A 23,504-nucleotide genomic window follows, 5' to 3' on the forward strand; every position below is an offset into this window, starting at 1 on the left:
CGGAAGTCTATTCGGGCGTTTCCCGTCCGCTCTTCCAGGCCTCTCGAACCTTGGCCCTTTCCCTTGGGGTGGCTTTGAAACAATCTATTCCTCCAGGGATTGGGCGCCCTTCTTCCCTCTCAACTCCCATTTCTGGACTTTGGCGTCTTCTCACATTTCGTCCTTTTTGCTCTTCCTGTTATTGTCACCCCATTCACACGTACACGCCCCCCCGGCCTGTGTCTTGCGACGCCCTGTCTTCTTTTGGACCTCCCCAAAACCCCAGACCCGGGCCCAGAGCAGCTCACGCGGCCAGCCTGATGAAAGGCACGATCGCCCGATCTGCCCTGGTGACCTGCTGGACCACACGAGCAATGCACTTATACACAGGTCGTACCAACACACCCCCATTCTCCGAGCACACCCCACCTTGGTTCGCTTCTTGTCTCACCCTGTACGCATCGCGCAAGTGTGCACTATGGCCCATGGTCTGACGGACGTTCCTGGCATCGGGTTTCTTCCCCAAGGCATGTGCCCTCCTACGGGCCGTCCTCTTGGGCGACATCTACGAAGTCATTCCCCCCTCCCTTCGAGGCAACTACCAGAGGGCCGACTTGTGTCTGAGCCCGGGCTCCTCCTGGCTCTCTTCCGCCTGTACTACCTTGTCCCTTGGATGCTTCGCAACCCGGTGGCCGATCATGCCGCTGGTCCGTAGTCGCTCACACATTCTTCTCGATTAGGTTCGTGACCGGGCTCTTGGATGGACACCAGGACAAGCAGCGGAAGCTGAGCATGTACTCGGTTGCCAAGACCATCGGCCTGCCGGCGACGTTCGTCGAGCTGCGACACCAGGCGACACATGAGACGCTGCCGTCGCTCGCGAAGCTGCGGTCCGCGGCGCGCAAGGCGCTGGTCTGGATCTGGGAGTACTACTGGCAGCACCTGGGTCCCGACGAGGAGGACGTCGAGGTTGGGGTCTCGCAGAAGAAGGCCGGCGTCGCTACGGCTGCCGCGGGTCGCGCGGTCGTGGTTGCGTTCCTCGAGGAGAGGGACGAGGCGCGGCGCGCGGAGATGAAGACGTGGATCGACGGGCTCGACGAGAGTCGGCTGCTCGCCACGCTGGAGAAGATTGCAGAGGCGCCGCCGAATAACGCCGTCATGCTTGCCGCGCTGCGGCTGTCGAAGGAGATTTTGCAAAAGGGGCATGGCGCCCAGGGCACAGAGCAGGAGGACGGGAGGGACTTGGACAAAATCAAGAAGAGGATATCACAGGCGGAGGATGCTCTCATGGCGGAGACACAAGACGTCGTGGAGACCTATGCCAACGACGTCGAAGCCGAGGAGCCTAAGGAGAGTAGTAGCACGGGCTGGGCAAAGTTTGAGGGCACATGGAAGCCGCGGCCGATCGGCATCGCGTGAAGCAGCATGGCATACCGAAATGCCCCGTATTACATCACTACATAGCTCTTGATAAGTAGGTTCTGGAATGGACGATGAAGTGAAGCCATCGCCGTGAAAACCGCGGTCACGTGGGGTATGACGATACCAAGTGGATGGGGTAAGTACCCGACAAGGGGGAGGAGGGGAGGGGAGGGGCCGGCCCGCAGATTTGTAATAACGTCACCGTGACTTGCCGAGTAGCTGCATACAACAAGTTAACCCCGTAAGCTCCGGATTGTCAAACGACGCATCTCAGCCGTGACAATTGCCTTTCATGAATACCCTCATCGCCAGGAAACCATTACTGAGACAGAAACTCGCCACCGTAACAGCCGCAGTGAGTCGCCCTTGTACCGAGTTGGGCGCCCTCAAAGGTGGGCGCGTCACGAGCGGGCCAGCGGCTTACATCGGGGACAGCTAACGTTCACCAACGCCATGCATATCCAGTCGATTCCCATGTGTAGGTCGAGCTCGTTCTAGAAAAGTGCCCTGCGGGTAGTTGCGTGAGAGCCTCATGCTAACTTGGGCTGGTTCGCAGGGGTGGGCAGTAGCAACAACTACGCCTACCTGGTCAAGGACGACAAGACCAACGACGCCGTCATCATCGACCCGGCCAACCCGCCCGAGTAAGTTTCTGTTTTGAGCCGAAGTGAGTGCTCACACTGACGGCTGCGACGCAGGGTGACTCCGGTGCTGCAGAAGGCCATCAAGGGCGGCGAGATCAACCTCACGGCCATCGTCAACACTCATCAGTGAGTCCTTGGCCCCCGTTCGGCCCCGGCGACGTGAACGCCATCTGACCATGTTGACAGCCACTGGGACCATGCAGGCGGAAACAAGCAGCTCGTAAGTCGCCGCCGCCGCCCCGCTCACCACGGTGATTCTGACGAGACACAGCTGGGCGACCTCGGCCTGGAGAAGCTGCCCATCATTGGCGGCAAGAACTGCGACGGCGTGACCAAGACGCCGGGCCACGGCGAGTCGTTCAACATTGGCAGCATCGCCGTCAAGGCGCTGCACACGCCGTGCCACACGCAGGACAGCATCTGCTGGTTCATGCAGGACGGTGAGCAGAAGGTCGTGTTCACGGGTGACACGCTATTCATCAGCGGTGGGTTCCATCACCTCCCCTGAACGCCGGTCTCGTGTGTTGAACAGGATGCGGATGGGCGAGCGGGTTGGTGAGTCAAGCGGTTGCTTACGGTCGACATCACAGGCTGCGGCAAGTTCTTCGAGGGCAACGCCGAGGAGATGCACACCGCGCTGAACAAGACGCTGGCCTCGCTGCCCGACGACACGGTTGTGTTTGTGAGTCTTTGCCGACGGCCATCTCGCTTGGGGGCGTGCTGCTGACCAAACACAGCCCGGCCACGAGTACACAAAGTCCAACGTCAAGTTCGCCGCATCGGTGCTGCAGAACGAGGCGATCCAGAAGCTGCAGGCCTTTGCGGAGAACAACAAGGAGACGCAGGGCAAGTTCACGATTGGCGACGAGAAGGTAGGTCGTTCTGGGGTCTGGACCTGCACGGCAGGGGGGTCAGAAGAGGGCTGACATGTTCCCGACAGAAACACAACGTCTTTATGCGCGTTGAGGTGAGTTTGCGTCCCCTGGCGGCAAGAGAGCACGCGAGGCTGATGCGTGCACAGGACCCCGAGATCCAAAAGGTTACAGGGGCGAACGAGCCCGTCGCCGTCATGGCCAAGCTGCGCGAGATGAAGAACAACTTCAAGTGAGCAAGTGGTAGATATCCCTCCCCGTCACTGGCCATCTTGTGGCAGTTGCCGTTGTCAACGAGAACGATGCCAGACCAGCCGGGACCCGAGCTAACGACACAGTCCACTCCCTGAGTCGAAGATTTGATGCGAATGCGGGGGACGGCGTTGAGGAGTCTAGCTGGGAGAGCAGGATATACCAGTGACGGTAGCACGGAGGTGGTTGTGAACGAAAAACGCCATTGCGCATCCCGGGCGGAAGGAGGGCGGCGGCAGGCATGGATCACCAGACTTTATAACTCTTGCATATCACAACATACAAAAAAAAAAACATCAAGTCTATCTATGGTCATGGTATGTCTCCCAAGAGGCCCTAAGCGCCCCGACGACCGGGGTCGAACGAGGCAAGAGTGCAGCCCTGGGAAGAGACGTCCGTCCTGCGGAGGCCCCCGTTTGTTTGATCTTGCTTCACTGTCCACACGTGCTCGCTTTGGGTTTATAAAAGCGGCAAGCTCTAGCATTTTTTAGAAGCTGAAGTTTTTTGTCTCTTGTCTTAAGACGGTCGAGTTTTCCCGGTCCATTGGGAAGGGGAATTGCTCTTGGCTTTGATTGACATGGTGCCCGTCCATGGTGGGAGCCCAGCGTGTTGGCTGTGTGGTGTAGCCCGGCCACCTGTCGTGCTTTCTCAAGGGAATTGTGAGGCGGTAGGTGCAGTTTATACAGTCCGTCCAGGGTTCGGAATGTCCATGATTTCCACGACCGTGGAGCTTCCGAGCGGCTGGCAGTCGCAAAGCATAAATCACCAAAAAGTGGCGTTGTGATGAGGGCCGAAGCCTGATCTCGACGAGGTCCAGCTGAGAAGATGTTCGACCAGTCCGACGCACCGCGCGTCATGACGAATAAAGTCGGGTAGACAGCATGGCCGAGACCAGCGGTCAGAAAGCCTCCCAGCGCGGACCTCGGAGTCGTCGTGTTGTTAGCGTTGTCGGCACCGCGCTGCGGCGAGACAGTATCGTGAGTTGGGAAGGAAAGACGAAGCGGGTTGGAGGAAGATTTTGCGACGGAATTTTTATACGGGTGGGATTTTCACCGGCGGGGCATTTTACTGTGTTTATTCACGGCTGACACGCGGTATCCCGCACTGTCCTCCGCGCGTCGCCGCCGCCGGTCCGCCGAAACCCATTAACGCGTCCCTGCGTTTCCTTGTCCCCCCCGACGCATCCATCGTCATCGACGTCGAATTGCTCCCGATCCGCCCCCCTAGACAGCTCGGCCACAACCTCCCACAACCACCAACAGGAAAGCCACGACGACCATCGCGAGTTTTCCGCCGCCAAAACCAGGCAAACTTTATCACAAACAACGAAAGCCTGACAACAGCCAAGCGCCCCGTCGTGCGCAATGGTGAGTAAACCCGCGCCTTTCTCTCTCTCTCTCTCTCTCTCCGCCCGCGCGAAACCGCATCAGAGAAGGCCGGCCGGGTTCCTAGCTGACAACCTCGCCCCAGCCCGCGAAGCGCAGAGCGCCCCCTCCGGCCGCCGCGCCCCCGGACGTCCCGCGCCCGCGCGCCTCGAAGCTCGCCAAGGAGCACAACATCTCGGCCCACGAGGAGCGCGAGATCCGCGAGGCCTTTTCCCTCTTCGCCGAGCCCATGAAGGGGTACTCCAAGGAAGGCGTCATCCCGACGGCGGACGTGCGGTCGTGCCTCGTCGCGCTGGGCATCCCGCCCGCGTCGCGCCAGGAGCAGGCCGAGTTCGTCGAGATCCTCGACCCCGAGGGCGAAGGGTTCGTCGCGTACGAGCCCTTCTTCGCCATCTGTGCGCTCAAGTACCATCAGAGAGAACAGGGCGGCGCCGGCGCCCGCGACGAGAGGCGGCGCGAGGTCGACGAGGCCTTTGGGCTGTTCACCGGCGCCGGGGGCGGTGGCGGCGCCGCCGCCGCGGGCCCAAGGGACGTCATCACGATGGCCGACCTGAAGAGGGTCGCGGGCGTGCTGAGGGAGGACGTCAAGGACGAGGTGCTGCGGGACATGATCCTCGAGGCCAATGGCGGCGCCGGGGTCGGCAAGGGGGTTAGGAAGGACGAGTTTGAGGAGGTTATGCGCCGCGCCGGGGTCTGGCGGTGACGGAGGTCGCGAGGCGGAAAGGGAAGCGGACAAGGGGTCGAGGCGGTGAGTTTCTTTGTGGTTTGGTCTGGCATTATACCCACGGATCCTGGCGTTTTTGGAAGCATGGCGGAGGGAACCAATGGCTTTTTTTGTTGGCGGGCAAGGAAGCTCTATGGGTCTTGTTGCTGCCAAGAAGGGGGAAACAATCACTTGACGACGTGGACGGCACTAACTCTCTAGGACTGTAGACCCTTCATTGGTGGTACTGGTAATAATAGTTCTATCTGATCTCAGCCCATATGTCGTCGGTGGGTGTGGGGGTTCCCCGTCACCCCCGCGTGGATTTCCATGCTCATAAAAACGCCCTTGAATTATGCATATTCCAGCCTTTCCCTGGTGTAGTGTGCCAAGGCCTGGCCCTGGGGATACCCTATTCTTCCTCAATACCCCCCAAATAAATCCCCGTAAGTTGGCGAGGTGAAGCCTGGGAGGGCGTCTCTCATGGCTTACCGGTTTCCTTTTGTGCAAAGAAGAGAAGAAAAAAACTCGAGAGCCCTGCAGCCTGGCCTGCTTCTCGGAGAGCCTCGGCGGGGGTTGGTCTCCTAAAAGGAGGCGGAGTGCGGAGGAACGCGGCCAGCCCGCTAAGCCGGCGCGCCTCCCACCGCCTTTGCTTTCTCGGCGGCGGCTTTTTGCGAGTCGATGACGACCTGGAGCTCGGGAGGAGCCTTGAAGCCGGCGTGGTCCTGATGGCGCTTGTAAAAGTAGTTATCGGCCTTGGGGCGCAGCTCGGCGGGGAGCTCCTCGAGGACGCACTCGAGGATGGCATCGATGGACTTCTGCTTGGAGCCGTCACGGTGCCAGATGGAAATCAGGTGCGAGTTGAAGCGGACCGACAGGCCGACGCCGCAAATCTGGTCGCCTGGGGTTGTTAGCGGTAGTCACTCGTTGGATGAACGGGCAGGCAGGCTCACTGTCGTCCAGCACGCTCTGCAGCTTCTCGCCAATGGCCAGCAGCTGCACGCGGGTCCACACATCGGGGCCGATGTTCTTGGGCACGCGGAAGGTCCAGGCGCCGCCGTTGATGTTGCGGCGGTCCTCCCAGATGGGCTTGAAGCCCTGCTTGAACAGGTAGATGGACTCGCGCATCTTGATCTGGTCGACGGGGGTGTTGTTGTTGTACTTCCAAAAGTCCTGGACCGACTCGATCTGCGAGCCGAGCTGCTCCAGCTGGACCTTGTACTCCTCGTCGGTGCCTGCCTTTTGCTGTTCCTTCGACTGCCTGGAAGGGGGGGGGTTTGAAGGTTAGTCGATTGCAGCTTCAGGGGTTCGTTCGTATGCGGGGGAGCGCAAAGAACTGACAGCGCATGGCGTCGTGGCACCGGAGAGACTCACTTGTCAAAGTAGACGTTCCAGTAGTGTTGTGTCGGCAGAGGGCGCATGGCCTTGAGGAAGTTGCGCTTCGCATCGTCGCGCTGGTCGGCCGGGGAGCTGACGCTGGGCGAATTGGGCTCGGTGGTGCTCTGAGAGAGCCCCGAGAGGCCACGGGTGAACAGCGCGGGTCTGGCAGCCATGGTGAGGACGTCGTGGGGGCGGGTACGGGAGAAGCAGAAGAGAAAAGAAGGACAGCGGTGGAAATCGAAGCTACGGGGGAGGTGTCGAGACGAAGTGTCGGTTCAAGATGAACGGTCGGACGGCGGCTCTCGTAGATTGCTACTGCACCTAGCCGGGGGTCGTTGTCGGGTAGGCGTGGCCGTGAGGGACGTGGAGGGGCGAACACTGACACTGGAGCCCTGGATCTGGCAGCTGGTCGTTGGTTGGCTCAATGTGATGCCACAGTGCCCAATGTAGCAACGAGGGGCAGAAGTGGGCTGGGCCGTTGATGGTACGGGACAGCTCAAGTGTGAGACTGGGGTGTTTGCTGACCGTCGTTTGCCGGGTGTCTCTCTTTTGTGGACAAGCAGAGCGGTTGTTGGCCCGGCCGGAAGACAGACGTGGGGAGGTACGATAGGGACGTGGCTTGGGGCTGTTTGGGATTCACCAATGAAAGGGCCGTTTGGTGGGGTTTTGGCGATTGGGCGGCGGCGCCCCTGGGTTGATTTGAGGTAAAGGATTGCGATGAGAGAGATGGCGGGAGAGATAGGATTGTCAGATAGATGCCCTTGAAATGCTGCTACAGAATACTTTGATGCTTTGCGTCCTTCCAGTGTCGATCGGTTCAGGGCCTGGGACGGGGTTTAGAACCCCGTGGACTTGGGAACCAAGGCACCTGTCAATATGGGCTGGGGCGGGCTAAAGGTGCTTGTACTGCGGCAGGGGTTCCTTGCAACTCTGAATGACTCGATGGACGTATTCAGTGAGTTGGTGACAAAGAGTGATGGGAACGACTCGGCAGGACGGCGACCGAGGGAAAGGCGGTAGTGAGAAGAGAGGAAAAGGAGGAGACGAAATGGCGGCGAGTGGTAGGGATAATAAGCCTTCAACCGTCTCGTCGTCCCACGTTGTGGGCGACTCCTCCTCCTCCTCCTCCTCCAAGAGGACTACGATTGTGCTTCAGGGTCTGTAAGGCAAGGTCACCACCGCAAAGGGGGGAGAGAGGAGGACCTGGGGATTCCAGGGGACACAAGACAAGACGACACTCGGTTCGAAGGACAAGGCATCTTGGCCGAGGGACATCCTAGCGCCAGGTACCGCCGCGTACCGCGTCAAAAAAGGATGCTTTGTCTGGAGATTGGACAGGGAGCATTGGAACCCGTTCGAGAGTCCTCCGATCTGAGGTCTGAAGCGCAACAGGGCAGGGAACCTTGCTCATCATTGGCGAATGGCGCCAGAGGGTGAAGTCCAGGAATCAGCAGAGTGTTCGCCGGGAGAGATAGGACGGGACATAAGCAAGGACGTGGATCGCCTAAGTTCCGCCGCGAGATCCGGACGGCGATGCACAAGGTAGCACTTGGTCTCCGAGGCTCGGTAATGGGCGAGCGAGCGGAATGGCAGAAGCGACTCTTGCTGCTGACGCTGCCGCTGCCGCTGTGCTCAGGGCAACGATGCCTGCCGCTCAACGACACGAGGCAGACCAAAGGGTAACGGCGTCCTTGCGGCAGGGCAGGCCCCACGAAAGAGATTCCGCGGGCGCGCCCACGGCCGTCCGTCCCGTCTTTGGAGACGTGCACTGAACATGCTGGAACTAACGCTGCAAACCGATGGACTGGGACTGGGGGCGCTAGACGCCAGGGACAACTGGCATCTCGACCGGACCAGAAGCGGCGAGCGACGGCAACAACGGCGACGGTTTAGGGGCTCTATGGACGCCCCAGATGCACGGCAGAGCAGGAGGAGGGGGGGCTGGGGTGGACAATTGAAGGGTGATTAAGACGCAGCGATGCCCCTCCACCCCAGGGATGAGAGAACCTTGGTGGGAACATCTTACCGGCCTGAAACATCGAAGCCGCCGTGGTGGCCAGTGATAGGGCGCCGTGACGAGGATGGGCGGGAGGAGCAAAGACCGGATGTTCAGGTTTACGTTCGAGAAGACTGCTGAGTGCTGCTGCTGCTGCACCTCCTCAGTTCGGGCTGCAAATGACAGGGACAGATGATCAGGGGAGTAGGTAGGGGCAGATCAATCTGGGAACAGGGACCAGGGACTAGGCATGTGCCGTGCCGTGGAAATACGGCCCAAAGCTTGAGTGATCAGGGCCTCGTAGCGGATCCCATATCCGGTGGGAGGATAGGAGTTGTAGCAAAGCCTACTACGTACACGACTACGAGGTGACAAGCCACGGCCAAGTATGACTTTGGGGACCGACGACATATCTGCCAAGGCACGCGGTATAATGCGTGAAGAAAGTCTTGGTCAACGGGCCGCCCGTTACCCTGCGGACGCAGGATATTGAGTGCCGATACACTCGCTAATCCGGAGCATTACCACGGCGAGCACCACTTGGCGTCCCGTCCGCAACGTCTGAGCCAACAATGCCAACAAATCAACGGAGGAGATGCAACACCCACGATATACAATTGACTCTGAGAGCACCGTCATATCCTGCAGCCCACCCTGTCGACTTCCGCTGGCCTCGCAGCGCCGCCCGGTCGAGACAGCGGCTCGTTCGCCCGGTTTCGTTTGCAGTCCCAGCCTCATTGGCGACTTGTCTACAATCATGCGCGGCTGACTGGCCCCGCCACCGACTCACCCAGCCCAAAGTATAACTTGAGATGGATCTCAAGAACATGAACCTACTGGGGACAGGAGAAAGCATTGGATAGAGCCCGCAGTGCTTGATGTGCAGGAACTCTCCCGCTGCAATGGTCCCCCCCCCTTCCAACCCGTCCGTAGTCGTGGGGTGCCTGGTCTAATGTCGCCATTTTCCTGAGCTTATGCCTTCTGACGCTTGGTTACATGGTCTCACACATCCAACACACGTACAAGTCTTTTTTGCGTAACCCAACACTCGGGCCAGGGCCGCACACCGCAGAGAGACCGCGGAGCCATGTTTCGATGGCCAGGACGGTGCCGCGCAGCCGGCCGTAGACCGCCAATCTGATAGACTCTCTGGCAGCAACTGACTTGCCACGCATCCGTTTGCCGCGGCAATTAAGCAATCCCACCTGACGGGCTGATATCCAGCTTCGCGGACCACGAACCCCTCCCCTCATCGGAACGACTGGACTCAACCTTTTGACAAAGCCTCTCTGCATTGCAAAGCGTCTGTCTAATCAACATCAAACACCACACCAAACCAAAATACTCCACGCGCAAAGCTTCTCGCCCCCATCCATCCATCCCCTCCTCACAGGGCGTTAGGGCTGGCTCCTGTGATGGCACCAACAGGCTCTCAAGCAACGTGTCGAGTCCCACAGCTCTCAGGATGTGACAGCTTGCACGTTTGCGGGTTTGGCAATGCCCAGGCGCTGCCGTCCCAAAAAAAGACATCGTTGAAAAAAGGTCGACTCTCCACTTCAAGAGTCCACAGTTCCCATAACTACTTCACCGGCTCGTTCGTCGTCGTCTCTTCCGGATGCTTCATCCCTGGCTCCCAACTCACAAGGGCCCAACCCTGACAACGGCATCCCTATTTCCACCTGCCTGGCCTCACCTGTGAGGACCCGCCGAATGGAGGCCGGGTTAGGATCTGGTCTGTGAGAAAGGGCCAGATGAGAACGTCCGCCTGCTACCTACGTAATCTGACAGGACGGGTCGTACTCTACGAGTTTCAATCGTGACGTGGACAGTAGAGTCTCACATGCTCCTGGAAACGGTTTCTGATGCCCATACTGCGGTATCCCAATTCCTCTTTGCCATCTTGGCCTAACCCGAGGTTCATATACAATGGGGACGTGTTTTTGTTGGTGTGCAAACTATGGAATTTTCGTCATGAACAGCCCTATCCCTGAATACTAAAGACTCCCAAAACACCATGCTGCCTACCGTCGTGATCTTGGCACTTCATACAACTATCAATGCTCGAGTCCGTCATTCGTTCCTCGTGTCTCTAGACGCCCAGTCTGTTGGCCAAGGCCGCCTTCTCCACAACCCAGCGCTCCTTGTCATCTCCAATCTTCCTGCGGAACATGCCCAGGTCGCTTAGCAGGCTGCGCATGTACTCCTGCATGTCGCTGGCATTGTCCTCCATGACGTCCGAGTCGTACGCCGTGTCGTCTGAGTCATCGTATAATGACTCGGCGTCGTCCACGGCCTCCTTGCCGTTTGGCCCCGCCGGTTTGTCTTTCTGAGTCTCGCCCTCTACTTCCTCCGGCTGGGGTGGCTTGATCGTGACGGCTGGGATCGGGTTCTTGATGCTCTCGAGCGCGAGCTTGAGGTGCAGTCGCAGCGCTTCGTTCTCTGTCTGCAGGCTGCGGATCTTGCCCTCCGCGACGAGGCTGCGCTCCTCCATCATGCGCTGCATCGTGGCAACGTGGTTCTGGTATTCTTCCAGCTTCTCCTCCTGGTCCTTGGTGTCCTTCTCCCGCCGTCGTGACTCCGATACCGACAGCTGGAGGGCGCGAATCTCCTCCGCCATGGCCGCAATCTGAGCGTCTCGCTCCGCAGACGAGATCTGGTCCTGGTTGACGATTGCGCGCGTACGGATACGTTTGGCCTGGTCTGCGTAACGGAGCGTTGACAAGGTTTCCTCGTAATCCGAAGGCGCAATGCAGGCGATCATGGCCGTCTTGCTGTTGCCTCCCAGCGAGTCCTTCAACAGCCACGTGAGAATGGAGTCTCGGTACGGGACGACGTCCTTGTTGCGCTTCCTCGAGCCCGGCTTCGCATCGGCGAGCGCTCCTATCACTCGACCAAGCGTCGTCAGCGACTTGTTGATGTTGCTACCCTCACGAAGTCGCTGGCCCGTTGCCTCAGTCGCCTTGGCGCGCTCGCTGCCGGCCAGATCGACCAGTCGAATGCGCGAGCTGCGCTCCGTCGTCTCGTCCGTCTCCATGTCGTGATGGATCTGCTTGAGCATAATGGTGAAGACTGCGTGACTGCGACTGCTGGTGTCGTTCATCCGGGTGCTGGCCACGGTCCTCGATCGGTCTCCCATGGTCATGTACCGCAGGATCTCGTTGAGATTCCGGACTGGCACCTCGGTCAGGTCCTTCACGTACGGTCCCTCTGTCGGCGACTCTCTGATCTTGAGGTAGTAAGGCGGCTGGTTTGGCACAACCGGAACCAGCAGATCGCGGACGTGCTCGTTGTACACCTCAAAATAGGAGACTCTGACGTTGTAGGAGATGTTGGGCGTCTCGTTCTGCGCAGCCTCGATCCGTTCGAAGAGATCCTCGCACGTTCGGGGAATCAAGCCCGGCTGGTCTGGCGTGCCCATCATCGTGTAACTCTTGCCGGAACCCGTCTGACCGTAGGCGAAGATGCATGTATGGTAGCCCTCGAAGTTGTGGTCGAGGAACTCCTCGCCCAGACTGTTGTAGACTTCCTCCTGGTGCGCATAGTACTTGTCGTTGATGTCGTGACTCCAAAAGGAGTTATCGAATGTGAACGACTTCTCCTCGATAATCTTTCGGGTCTTCGCTTTCGCATTCGCTGGGTCATGGTCGTTCGGCACAAGGAGCGTCGTCTGCTGAGTGATGGGGTCCATCTCTACCAAGCACTCGGCTCCGCGCTCAATTTCTGCATAGTCTGATCAGCTTCATGCAGCATATGTCGGCGATTCCCGTACCTCTGGGCAGAAACGCCCGGACCCGGACGACGACCCGGACATTGCCTCCCCCGTCCATCTTGACCGGTCCATCGTGCGACCGCAGCGACGGGGTTGAAGCAGACGAGTATAGAGACGGCATCTCAGAAACCACTGGCGGCAGTAGTCGATGGTCGAGAGACAATCCTCGCAAGGTCAGCTTCAGTTCGTCGAGAATTGCGCGGTATCGATGTCGTTGTGAAGCCCACATCCCAACTCGAGGCGGTCGGGCTTGTTTACTCGGTTGCCCGATTGGGAAGAATTCTGGTGGGGCCGAGTTGCCGGGGCAGTGACGCCACACTTCCTGTGCGGTGTGTTGTCCGCCTGGGGTAACAAGCAGGGGTTGTGGTACGTATTCCTCCGCAAGTTGAAAGTTTGCCGATTTGCACTCGTGTTGATGCAATGGAATGGTTGTCAAAAAGGAAGGGAAACAGTGGCCATTACGATGGATTGAGAAGGAGGCGCTGCTCCGACGACTGAGAAAAGAAATATGCCAGGCGGTGGTCAGCTTCACCGTGAAGAGGTCGGGCAAAACTTTGCAGTAAACAAATGGTCTATGCAAACAAAAGTCTAGTAAACAGTCCGACACCTGTCTGACGGTGCCAACGCCCAACGCCACGCCGCCTAATGTCGTCTAGTCCCCATTACGGCCGTCTAAGTCCCTTGCCCAAGAGCTCAGCGCCCACCTCTGCTATCATCTTCTCATTGGGGAACTGCTTCTTCTTTGCCAGAATCGTATCCTCTGCGTCCATTGCCCTCAGCAGATCTGTCACTTCACTATCAGCCGGTGCGCAGTAAACCAAGTTGCCCAATGCAAGCAGCATGCCCTGAAGAGCCTCTGGTGAGGACTCCTCCTGTCCTATGGCCTCCAAGACAGATGCAGCCAGTTCGACCATGTCGCCCTCGAGCAGCACGCCCCCCGACTTCTCTCGTCTTGCTTTGTTGCTGAACAACGCCAGGTTAAACATGAGCGAGGAAGCGGAGACGCGGACATTGTTGTGATTGTCGTCAAGGAAGCTTGACGAGATCAACTGGATGATCGGAGCCCTCAGCGCCTCGTTGCGAAGGATTTCTTCTGGGAACAGTGGTGTTGAGAAGAAATTGCACGCCATCTGTAGCGTTACCAATCGCAAAGCGTAGGGGCATTCGCTGTGCGAGTTGACAAAGTTGAGAATTGCCAAGACAGTCTTGTGCTCCCGCTCCTCGGCAAAGTATCCGCTGAACCTGGCGTCAACAAGCCCGCATCGGAAGAGATCGACAATGGTGAACAGAGTCTCGACAGGCAGAGACTGGATCGACTTTTGGACGAAAGCCGAAACCTCACCCATGTTTGGGAGAATAGCGGCTGCGGCGCCCTGTTTGTCGCGGGCCTCGACAAATTGCTTCATCCCCTGAACGGCTGACTCGGTTGCCGTTGGACCCATCTTGCCCAGCAGCTTGGCCAGTGGCGGTACCTTGGAGAACAGCACTGGTTTCGCATTCGGATTGGAGAAGCTTGGGAGGTTAAGGGACTCATGGGGGTGTCGCGGCCAAGCCATCTGTAGCAAGAGCTGGACGTTGCTTCGCAGAGCAGCGGGATCAGCACCCGCCCACTCATTCTCCTTCTCTCCGTGTAGAAACGTGATGAAGGTCGGGGTTGCGCGGGGGTAGCTCTTCCCGGGAAGCGGTGTGAGCTGGGCGACGTCGACCTTGATGAAAGCGGCCTTATCGCCGGCTTCGGCGGACAGCTCATCAAACACGGGCGAGACAACTCTGCATGGAGGGCAGGTCGCAGAGGTGAACAGAACAACGGCGCATGACTTGTTTGCAGCCTCGAGAGCATTATCTAGCTCCTGAGAGCTGTGGACGACTTTGACCTTGGCTTGGGGCTTCGTTGGCTGCGGTGCTGAGCCGTATCCGTTGGTGGAAGGGGTGTTCTGGATACCAAGAATCGAGCCGTTCTGTCTGCTGGAGTTGATGGTTTGATTCAGTTGAGGCATGAGCATTCTGCCCATTGGGGAGCTAAGTACAGCATCGGGCATCTTGATGATGTGTTCTGGGATGCCTTTCCCGAGCAGGAACTGAGCAAGCGAATCTGAGAAGTTGTTGCAGTTGTGTTTCCATAAGTCGTATGCCTGGGAGCTGGTAAGCCTTTTCCGATCTGCAAGAAGTCTAGAACAGATCTCACCTCAACTGTAAAGATCGGCCTGAGTGAATCTAGAAATTCCTCAATCACGTCCATAGGCAGTTCCGTCTTTCCGAGAAAAATCCGCTCCATAGGTTGCCCCAGGTGAGATGACCCAGGAGTGATCGCGACGATGCCGCCGTCATAGACATATTCGCGACCGTTGAGTTGAATCGATGTGTGATAGATTGCGTCAAGATGGAACCCGAGCATGCCCTGGGACATCTGCCGGGCCAGACCTCGGGATAGATCGTACACCAAGAGATGCACATCCATGTTGATACAAATATAGGGCAACTGAGGGCCACACCTATTCGAGTGATTGTGGTAATGAAATTCGAGGTGACGCTGTTGATCCAAAGCAAAGTGACTATAAGAAGACGTCTCAAGGTGGGGTCTCCTGAATTGTTTCCAGTCCTCAATTATGTACTATCAACATTGGAGGCACCAGTCGCAGTCGTAATTGATGATGGCTGAGAAGCTTCCAGGGACCTGTCACGGTGTCGGATTCGGCGGAATGCGCCACACGTGGCTTGCCACCATGGTGATCGATAGTCGCTATTACATAAGTGTTGGTCAGTGCACATGCCAGATTGACTCGCTGCCTGCAAAGTGGCCAGTCCCCTGGAGTCTAGTAAGCTAGAGGAGCGATCAAGGAACGCAAAATGGGGTTCAGGAGGAGGCACAGAGCATTGTAGGGGGCCGCAGCAGGGAATGGCAGGCCCCGCCCCCTAATCGCGGAGCCATTAAGCGGGACGCGAGATGGGCGTTCAAAGCGTTGTAGACTTTCCAGCAATCTAGTGGGCTCGCGTCGTCCCCGCTGCCGCGCCCAAGATTAGCAAACTGCCACCTTCAGCAGGGGTGTCTGGATTTTGATGACCTCTCAGAGAAGAGAAAATCTGCAATTGCCATCAAACCCCCTTCGCGGCCACCGTACCTTGCATCTCTGGCTCCCCCTTGGCGCCTCCTTACATATACGAATTTCGCCCTTTTTTCCTGGTGTCGTGGCACTGTCCCATCCGCTCCTTTCTTGGCTATCCGCACCATTTTTTGCTTCTCTAGTCACCGTGCTGCCGCTGCTACCTCTGTAATCGGCTCTCGGTCCAAGTCCATTCCTTTATTCCCCCCTCTCGACGGCGGCGTATCTTGAATGCGCCACCTTGTGTTCACCTAACTCCTCAACAACACGCGACCAATGCGAAGAACATCTGTGTCGCTGCCAACGAAGCAACCCGCCCGAGATCCACACGAGAAACCCGGTCGATTCGCACCTGCTCAACGGAATACTGGTCTGTTCGCGGCGCTGAGAGATATGTCTCAAGCACAGAAGACGAGGTGGATGAGGACGGGCGCCATCGCCTTCTTCGTCGTCTTCCTCTTCTGGTATCTGTCCCCCCGAGGTGTCAACGTCTACAATGGCGGAGGAGGTATGTAGCCATGCCATCCCGGCCGGCGAGGATGCTAACAAGGAATAGTCTCGAAGGGCGGCGCCGACGGCCAAGTCCCCGCGGATGCCTCCTACGGCACCGACAAGTGCACTCAATCCAGTTCCAAGTCGAAGCCCATCGTCCAGTACGTCCTGATGATCGACGCTGGCAGCACGGGATCCCGAATCCATGTCTACAAGTTCAACAACTGCGGTCCTACCCCCGAGCTCGAGCATGAGGAGTTCAAGATGACGGAGAAGTCGGTCGGCGGTCTCAGCAAGTACAAGGACGATCCCGAGGCCGCTGCCACGACTCTCGACGCTTTGATGGAGGTCGCCATGCAAACCGTTCCCGACAAGCTCAAGTCCTGCAGCCCTGTCGCGGTGAAAGCGACGGCTGGGCTCCGCATGGTCGGAGCTGAGAATGCCGAGAAGATTCTCACGGCTGTCCGCAACCGTCTCGAGACCAAGTACCCCTTCCCCGTTGTCGCCAAGGAGGAGAACGGAGTCGCCATCATGGACGGCGCTGACGAGGGTGTCTACGCCTGGATCACGACCAACTACCTCCTCGGCAAGATCGGCGGCCCCGACAAGAGCCCCACTGCTGCCGTGTTTGATCTCGGCGGCGGCTCTACCCAGATTGTCTTCGAGCCCACCTTCAAGGGAGCTGCGGACGGAGGCATGCCGGAGAAGCTTGCTGAGGGCGACCACAAGTATGACCTTGCCTTCGGCGGACAAAAGTTCGAGCTCTACCAGCACTCCCATCTCGGATATGGCTTGATGAGCGCCCGCAAGGCCGTCCACAAGACCTTGATTCAGGAGATCTTTGAGAGCAAGAAGTCCGACGACAGCTGGGTCAAGCAGCCCATCGTCCACCCGTGCATTGCTCCCGGCATGGTTCGGGAGGTCGAGGTCGAGCTGGACGACAACCACCCTCTTGGCAAGACGGTGACCTTCAACATGACCGGACCTTCTCAGGCCGCCCCCGCTCAGTGCCGCAACCTCGCCGAGAAGATCCTGAAGAAGGACGGGGGTTGCAAGCTCGCTCCCTGCTCCTTCAACGGTGTTCACCAGCCCTCCCTCGCCAAGACCTTTGGCCGTGAGGATGTCTACATCTTCTCCTACTTCTACGACCGAACCAAGCCCCTTGGCATGCCCGACTCCTTCACCCTCCGCGAGATGCACGACCTCGCCAACTCCGTCTGCGGCGGCGAGAAGTCGTGGGACCTGTTCGCCAGCATTCCTGGCGCGCTGAAGGAGCTCCAGGGTCGCCCGGAGCACTGCCTTGACCTTAACTTCATGATGGCCCTACTCCATACTGGATACGAGATGCCCATCGACCGCGAGGTTAAGATTGCCAAGAAGATCAAGGGCAATGAGCTGGGTTGGTGCCTTGGCGCTAGGTAAGCAGACACACCATTTGGACTTGTCGATCAATGCTAACAAAGTATACAGCTTGCCGCTCCTCTCTCCCGGCTCCGGCTGGAAGTGCAAGGTGAACCAGGTCAACTGAGTCAACAAGCCGTCCTGTGGCGACGTTGCGCGGGCCTCCCTGACGTTGACTGGCTTGTAGTTTTATAGATTTTTAATTCCACGACAGAAATGGGAATGTTCGATTACGAGTTGTTGTATTGGAGACTTACGAAGGTTATATGGCGGATGCAGGAACACGCATCAGTACACACACCAAAGGGCGGGCGTTCTATGTCTTGTATGGTTTCCATGGGTTTCAAGGATGAAAGGCTCGTCGAGCTCGGCCATTTAGAATAAACCACGCTCGCTGAACGTTACTTAAGTCTGCATTCAAAGCGGTGCCGCCACCATGCCTATGACATCCTCGATAACGTCCTCTGGGCCAATCCCCTCAAGTATGGCCTCGATGGCCTCCAGCTGACTGCCCCACTGCATGCTCCTCTCCTGTCGAGGGTGCACGATCCGGATCCGATGCAAGTAGACTTTCCTAATGGCCAAGTGAACGAGAGCGGGCGTGACATAGTCTAGACGATGCAACGGAGCGAGGCACTTGAGCATCTGGTCTAGGTGTTTTGTTGCGACCGGCTCGATTCCGCCGGCAACTGCGCGGTGCATCCTCAAGGACGTGACCATGTTCGTCTGGTAGCGCAGCACGTCCACGTCGATGTGCACCTCCCGGCTGAGCTTTGCAAGAGCCGCGATGTCCTACATGGAGTCAGCTCATATTGTACCCGTCTCACGAACACATTCACTTACACCTTCGCTCAAAACAGGATCATCACTGACAGCCAGCATGTCTCCATTGATGCTTTTCTTGACCACGCTTTCGGTGCTGGCCGTCTCGGCGCCGTCGGTGGCATCATACGCTTCGTCCAAGTTGGCAAAACCATCGTCAGGGTCATGCCAGTGGGCGACGAAGAAGTAGTCGTTCAGATGTAATGTGACGTGGGCCTTGCCGCCGCTCTCGGCACCCAAAGCAGCCACGAAGAGGAACTGCTTAGGGGCGGTCTGGACGGAGGTGCGAGTGAAGATGCGGCGCGTGCGGAGCAACTCGAGGACCTGGATCTGCACGGCCTTGGGGGCGCGATCGAGGTTCCGGGCCAGGACAACGTTGGCAATGGAGTAGCCCGCTGCGCCACCGGGGCCGGTCGGGCTCGAGGCGGTGACGGAGGTCAGCGGCGAGATGCCCGCGCGGGAGAAGAAGTAGGAGGGCTCATTGCGGGTGCGGAGGGGTGAGCCGGATCTCGTTGCTGTGGGAGACGGAGCGGTGAGGATCGAGGATGCAAAATCCTCTAGGGTGGTTTGCGGAGTGCAGTCCACTACGGCGCACGTCAGACCAAAGGTCTTGGTTGCGATCTGGATTGGGTCAGCGTCTGAACAGCACTATGGTCAGGGGCGTACGCACGAGCTGAAGCTCCTCGATGAGCTCGTTGAGGGCAACAGGTGGGGTGCTGACGATGCAGTGTTCTCGGTTGACCAGGCACAGCAGGGCGGCGAGCTCAAGGTCGCTCAGGCCGTGGACCTTGGTCAAGAGATCTTCTTCATCCGCCATGAGGATCGGGTGAGATGTGTGTCGAAGGTCCCATCAGCGCATGTTGGGCTACGGATGTAGTCTTGCGGCGTGCTCGTCCACGGCGGCATACATGTGATGCGAGAGACCAGGAGGCGGTGATGGAGGTCTTAGTCTCTTGGGAACCGTGAGCGAGTGTGTGCTCCTTCTGCCCCCCAGCCGCCTGGACCGTCGTTGAGATGAGATGCAAACTGTGGCTGGAGCAGCATTGGGCGTCATGTGGGGGGAGTCCGCTACAGCAAGGTAACGTTCAGGCGCTTCAGTGCTCTGGCAATCATGCCAGCGTCATGCAGCACCTTTTGGGACTCGCATTTAGGTAGCCCGCCTTACGTCAGCCACCTTTGCAACAGTGGAATGCACCTGACGAAAGACCCCCAAGACCGTTTCCTGGTTAGTCCCAGCGCAGCAAGCAGCTCTTTGATAGGCTGAAACCTGGAAATGTGACGGGAGCTCTCAGTACCGCAGGCTTCCCTGTCAACCTCCACCATCACTCTCTGTCCTTCGATCTGTATCGGCCTGCAGTCGACTCCAACCAACCACCCCTGAAGCACGACACCGGTCCATTTTTGACCCTTTCGACATCCGAACCGATCTCTGACCCAGCCGCGACGCAGAAACTCTCTTCGATTGCGCAGACCGACGACTGTTGACGCCAGACTTTCCCCCAACTTTAACTCCCACATACCCCAACAATCCACGATGTCATCGAGAAAGAAGGTCCTTCTCAAGGTGGGTTTCCCTCGGCGCCACCGACACACGACTCTTTGCGGCATAATTGACGGGATCGTTATCTTTGCAGGTCATTATCCTTGGCGATAGCGGTGTCGGCAAGACGAGTTTGATGAACCAATATGTGAGTTTCTGCCTATCAACCTGTCAACAACCGGGAGGAGGCTGAGCGCTGGCTGACTTGACGTTTCATCGGATCTAGGTCAACAAGAAATTCAGTGCAAGCTACAAGGCCACGATCGGCGCCGACTTCCTGACGCGCGAGGTTCTCGTCGACGACCGCCAGGTGACGATGCAGGTGGGCAAACGCCGATACGGTACCCGATCACGTAACAGGGGCTATGCTGATGACGGACGGTAGCTCTGGGACACGGCCGGACAGGAGCGTTTCCAGTCTCTAGGCGTTGCCTTCTACCGCGGCGCCGACTGCTGCGTGCTCGTCTACGACGTCAACAACTCCAAGAGTTTCGATGCTCTGGACAGTTGGAGGGACGAGTTCCTCATCCAGGCTTCGCCGCGCGACCCCGACAACTTCCCATTTGTTAGTTGCTGTTGATGGTTGAGATGACGGAGATTGGCGCTGATAACGGACCAGGTCGTTCTCGGAAACAAGATCGATGTCGAGGAGAGCAAGAGAGTGGTGAGTGTGCCCGGGAATCACTGATGCCCGCCCCAGGTGCTAACGGCTTGTAGATCTCTACCAAGCGCGCGATGACCTTCTGCCAGTCTAAGGGTGGAATTCCTTACTTCGAGACCAGTGCGAAGGAGGCCATCAACGTCGAGCAGGCTTTCGAAGGTTGGTTTCATCCAATGCGAGCTTAGGAGTGGTACTGACATCATCAACTAGTCATCGCGCGGAACGCCCTCGCCCAGGAGGAGTCTGAAGAGTTCAGCGGGGACTACCAGGATGTCATCAACATCCCCATCGAGAACCCCCGGGACGGATGCTCTTGCTAAGTAGGTGTCGGTTGAGTCGGTTGATGTTGAGCGAGAAGTGGACTTGGGGCGGCACGCAGTATCGGGGCCTGTCCAACTCGCATTATGTTTAGTCCATGGGCCTTTCCACATATCCATTTTGGCCTTCGCTTGATGTAGCATATCCTGCACTGGTGTGAACGGTGTTTAGAGGTTTCATTTGAATTTATTACGGGTTCGTTTGTAGGATACCAACCTTTACCGACCTGCGATGTGATGAGTTTCGTCCCAGAGTGCCGGGCAGGACATGCTCCCACCATGGCCTATGAATGATTGCTTAGTACGACCACCCTCCCGATTTGCAACATCGGCGAACCGAACGACATCTCGCACTTAGTCGGACATTCGATGTTAAGCACCGGCTAGAGTTGACGGACCATGTTTGCCGTCCGTCATGAGACTCCGCTCAAAAGACTGGATCCAAGGCCGCACTAATGCTTCAAGCCTGGGGACCGGCAGCAATTCCGACCTGGCAACCATTCTGCAAGCCGCCGCGCGGCGTCATGCTTGGCTTTATCCAGCGGCGGCAGAGAAAGAGCCGAGTCTTGTTTTCTGAGCAAATGCGTGTCGAAAAAGAACGGAGTAGGCAGGCTGAGACTTTGAGACGCAGTGGCACGCGACCGGCCCACGGCGATTGGTTGGCCGGTACTCGGGGGTGAGTACAGGGGGCGTTATGGCCCGTGCCAGTGAAACTCAACCTTGAAGAAACACCCTTAATCAACATTGACACGAATCCCTCTTTGAAAGGTAAACGCACGTCGACAAAAAACTCCGGACGACTCGTCCGACAAGAGAAGCGTGCCAGGCTTCCCTGTGGGTTTGTGGTCACCGGTGTTCCCACTTCGAATATCGTCATACCCTCACCCTCGACGGCCCGAGAACACAGTTGGCGTACGGCAATCCTTGCCGGGCTCACATGCGCCGAGTCAGCAACGAGACATTCAACCACCGCCCCCTTGGACACATTCATCCACGAAGCTCGAATTCTCTGTCACTGCCTCCCTGTGGTCAAATGCCTACGGCGTCGGCGATCTTGGACTACCAGACGGCGGACGATCCTTCCTGAAACTCCCCCCTTCGCGACAGATCGCGAACCCCCGAACCGAAGATGGCACCGAGCGAGCCCATGCTGCCCGCTGCGATAGCTCCCGAGCCACACGGCCGTCCCTCAAGGAGGTCCTTTTCGAGCACCGACCGACTGAGCGCGTCTGTTGCGTCTACGAACCGGTCGAGGTCGACGGCGCGGTCCTCGGGATGGCAGGCGAAGATGGGACTGGGCGGCGTGGCGAGGCGGACGTTGGGTATTTCGCTACTGCTTGTGACGGTGTTGCTGTGGACGGTATCCAACTTTTTGGCATCCGTATGCGCCGGACCCCTTTCCAAGACGCTGGTGGATCTGGGCTGACGATGGACAGTACATTTTTTCGGATCATTCCTACGACAAGCCATTTTTTGTGGTATACATGAACACTTCGGTCTTCGCGGTATCTTTGATACCGATGCTGGTGCGTTTTCTGATGCAGCACGGCATTGAGGGCCTGCGGCGCGAGGCTATGGTGGTCTGGAACGAGCAGCGACACGGCAAGGCGAGCCTCAAGACGGCCGAGGACGAGGAGGACACGGTCGCGGGCGAGCGGCTGCTGGTGGACGATGAGCCGAGCCTGGAAATGGAGGGGTTCGAGATGACCAAGCCCGTGGAGCGGCTGACGTTCCGGGAGACGGCCATCATCAGCCTCGAGTTCTGCATGCTGTGGTTCTTTGCGAACTACTTTGCGTCGGCGTGCCTCGAGTACACGAGCGTCGGGAGCGTGACGATCCTCAACTCGACGAGCAGCGTGTGGACGCTCGTCTTCTGCGCGCTGATGGGTGTCGAAGGGTTCACGCTGCGCAAGTTCATCGGCGTGCTCGCGTCGCTGACGGGCATCGTCCTCATCTCGACGGTGGACCTCTCCGGCTCGAGCGACGAGAACCGCGGGTCGTTCCCGCACAAGACGACGGCGCAGATCGCCATCGGAGACATGATGGCGTTTGTGAGCGCCATCATCTACGGCCTCTACGTGACTGTGATGAAGAGGCGGGTCGGCAACGAGGACCGGGTGAACATGCCGCTCTTCTTTGGTTTGGTCGGCCTATTCAACCTGGTCTTCCTGTGGCCGGTGTTCTTCATCCTGCACTTCACCGGGATGGAGCCAGTGAGTTGCCCCGTCTCCCCTTCAAAGGTGTACTGCTTAACATCACCTAGTTCGCCTTCCCCCCCACGGCTAAGATCTGGGCCATCGTCATTAGCAATTCGCTGTCGTCCTTTATCAGCGACATGTCGTGGGCGTACGCCATGCTACTCACGACACCGCTGGTGGTGACGGTAGGCCTGTCGCTGACGATCCCGCTGTCGCTCGTCGGCGAGATGATCCAGTACTCGCAGTATTCCAGCTGGGTATACTGGGCCGGCGCGGCGGTGGTGCTCATCTCCTTTTTGTTCATTAACAACGAGAGCCACGAGGATGAGTCGGGTGATCATGGCCCGGAGGCAGGATCCCGGGCGACACACTCATAGAACTGGTATAGAGAGGAGCTATCGATGGGCACAGCGTGGGAACACACGTATGCATAGATCACGGCGTTCTAAGAAGCATGGCGTCTCCAGTATTTTGGATTACCTGGAGCGCAAACACGGGCACAGCGTCCTGTCTGCCCTATATTGTTATTAATATAATAACTCGCATCGAGAAAAAAAACTCCACCCTACA

The 23,504-nt window shown here is 58.0% G+C and overlaps 12 protein-coding genes across 12 annotated transcripts; 8 read left to right on the forward strand and 4 right to left on the reverse strand.

Annotated features, from left to right (window-relative positions):
* Positions 1-771: 771 nt before the first annotated feature.
* ColSpa_09438 (pre-rRNA-processing protein las1) lies at positions 772-1,398 on the forward strand (the record flags this gene model as incomplete). The annotated part of the gene is made up of 1 exon (XM_049275650.1): positions 772-1,398. One exon carries the CDS (start codon positions 772-774, stop codon positions 1,396-1,398), a length of 627 nt encoding a protein of 208 aa, XP_049131607.1.
* A 456-nt stretch (positions 1,399-1,854) lies between these two features.
* ColSpa_09439 (putative hydroxymethylpyrimidine/ phosphomethylpyrimidine kinase 2) lies at positions 1,855-2,553 on the forward strand (the record flags this gene model as incomplete). The annotated part of the gene is made up of 4 exons (XM_049275651.1): positions 1,855-1,879; positions 1,958-2,045; positions 2,100-2,171; positions 2,232-2,553. The coding sequence occupies 4 exons, from the start codon at positions 1,855-1,857 to the stop codon at positions 2,551-2,553; spliced, it is 507 nt and encodes a 168-aa protein (XP_049131608.1).
* Positions 2,554-2,578: 25 nt separating this feature from the next.
* On the forward strand, positions 2,579-3,153 carry ColSpa_09440 (putative hydroxyacylglutathione hydrolase; the record flags this gene model as incomplete). Its single annotated transcript, XM_049275652.1, has 4 exons — positions 2,579-2,600; positions 2,636-2,727; positions 2,783-2,917; positions 2,986-3,153. 4 exons carry the CDS (start codon positions 2,579-2,581, stop codon positions 3,151-3,153), a joined length of 417 nt encoding a protein of 138 aa, XP_049131609.1.
* An 897-nt stretch (positions 3,154-4,050) lies between these two features.
* ColSpa_09441 (centrin-4) lies at positions 4,051-5,257 on the forward strand (the record flags this gene model as incomplete). Its single annotated transcript, XM_049275653.1, has 2 exons — positions 4,051-4,146; positions 4,640-5,257. The coding sequence occupies 2 exons, from the start codon at positions 4,051-4,053 to the stop codon at positions 5,255-5,257; spliced, it is 714 nt and encodes a 237-aa protein (XP_049131610.1).
* A 623-nt stretch (positions 5,258-5,880) lies between these two features.
* On the reverse strand, positions 5,881-6,810 carry ColSpa_09442 (eukaryotic translation initiation factor 4E type 3; the record flags this gene model as incomplete). Its single annotated transcript, XM_049275654.1, has 3 exons — positions 5,881-6,158; positions 6,211-6,518; positions 6,632-6,810. 3 exons carry the CDS (start codon positions 6,808-6,810, stop codon positions 5,881-5,883), a joined length of 765 nt encoding a protein of 254 aa, XP_049131611.1.
* Positions 6,811-10,722: 3,912 nt separating this feature from the next.
* ColSpa_09443 (kinesin-like protein KIF1C) lies at positions 10,723-12,460 on the reverse strand (the record flags this gene model as incomplete). The annotated part of the gene is made up of 2 exons (XM_049275655.1): positions 10,723-12,362; positions 12,403-12,460. The coding sequence occupies 2 exons, from the start codon at positions 12,458-12,460 to the stop codon at positions 10,723-10,725; spliced, it is 1,698 nt and encodes a 565-aa protein (XP_049131612.1).
* A 604-nt stretch (positions 12,461-13,064) lies between these two features.
* Positions 13,065-14,860, reverse strand: ColSpa_09444 (desumoylating isopeptidase 1; the record flags this gene model as incomplete). Its single annotated transcript, XM_049275656.1, has 2 exons — positions 13,065-14,534; positions 14,588-14,860. 2 exons carry the CDS (start codon positions 14,858-14,860, stop codon positions 13,065-13,067), a joined length of 1,743 nt encoding a protein of 580 aa, XP_049131613.1.
* A 1,036-nt stretch (positions 14,861-15,896) lies between these two features.
* ColSpa_09445 (putative HECT-type ubiquitin ligase-interacting protein creD) lies at positions 15,897-17,523 on the forward strand (the record flags this gene model as incomplete). The annotated part of the gene is made up of 3 exons (XM_049275657.1): positions 15,897-16,011; positions 16,060-17,413; positions 17,466-17,523. 3 exons carry the CDS (start codon positions 15,897-15,899, stop codon positions 17,521-17,523), a joined length of 1,527 nt encoding a protein of 508 aa, XP_049131614.1.
* A 290-nt stretch (positions 17,524-17,813) lies between these two features.
* On the reverse strand, positions 17,814-19,035 carry ColSpa_09446 (uncharacterized protein; the record flags this gene model as incomplete). The annotated part of the gene is made up of 3 exons (XM_049275658.1): positions 17,814-18,188; positions 18,240-18,839; positions 18,889-19,035. The coding sequence occupies 3 exons, from the start codon at positions 19,033-19,035 to the stop codon at positions 17,814-17,816; spliced, it is 1,122 nt and encodes a 373-aa protein (XP_049131615.1).
* Positions 19,036-19,752: 717 nt separating this feature from the next.
* Positions 19,753-20,739, forward strand: ColSpa_09447 (putative redox protein fmp46, mitochondrial; the record flags this gene model as incomplete). Its single annotated transcript, XM_049275659.1, has 7 exons — positions 19,753-19,782; positions 19,853-19,906; positions 19,985-20,080; positions 20,144-20,323; positions 20,378-20,422; positions 20,476-20,578; positions 20,630-20,739. The coding sequence occupies 7 exons, from the start codon at positions 19,753-19,755 to the stop codon at positions 20,737-20,739; spliced, it is 618 nt and encodes a 205-aa protein (XP_049131616.1).
* A 1,126-nt stretch (positions 20,740-21,865) lies between these two features.
* On the forward strand, positions 21,866-22,162 carry ColSpa_09448 (uncharacterized protein; the record flags this gene model as incomplete). Its single annotated transcript, XM_049275660.1, has 1 exon — positions 21,866-22,162. One exon carries the CDS (start codon positions 21,866-21,868, stop codon positions 22,160-22,162), a length of 297 nt encoding a protein of 98 aa, XP_049131617.1.
* Positions 22,163-22,220: 58 nt separating this feature from the next.
* On the forward strand, positions 22,221-23,311 carry ColSpa_09449 (putative vacuolar protein sorting-associated protein 16; the record flags this gene model as incomplete). Its single annotated transcript, XM_049275661.1, has 2 exons — positions 22,221-22,949; positions 23,000-23,311. The coding sequence occupies 2 exons, from the start codon at positions 22,221-22,223 to the stop codon at positions 23,309-23,311; spliced, it is 1,041 nt and encodes a 346-aa protein (XP_049131618.1).
* Between the last annotated feature and the right edge of the window lie 193 nt (positions 23,312-23,504).

Source organism: Colletotrichum spaethianum (genome assembly GCF_022836535.1).
Source record: "Colletotrichum spaethianum MAFF 239500 DNA, contig28, whole genome shotgun sequence".
Lineage (NCBI taxonomy): Eukaryota > Fungi > Ascomycota > Sordariomycetes > Glomerellales > Glomerellaceae > Colletotrichum > Colletotrichum spaethianum.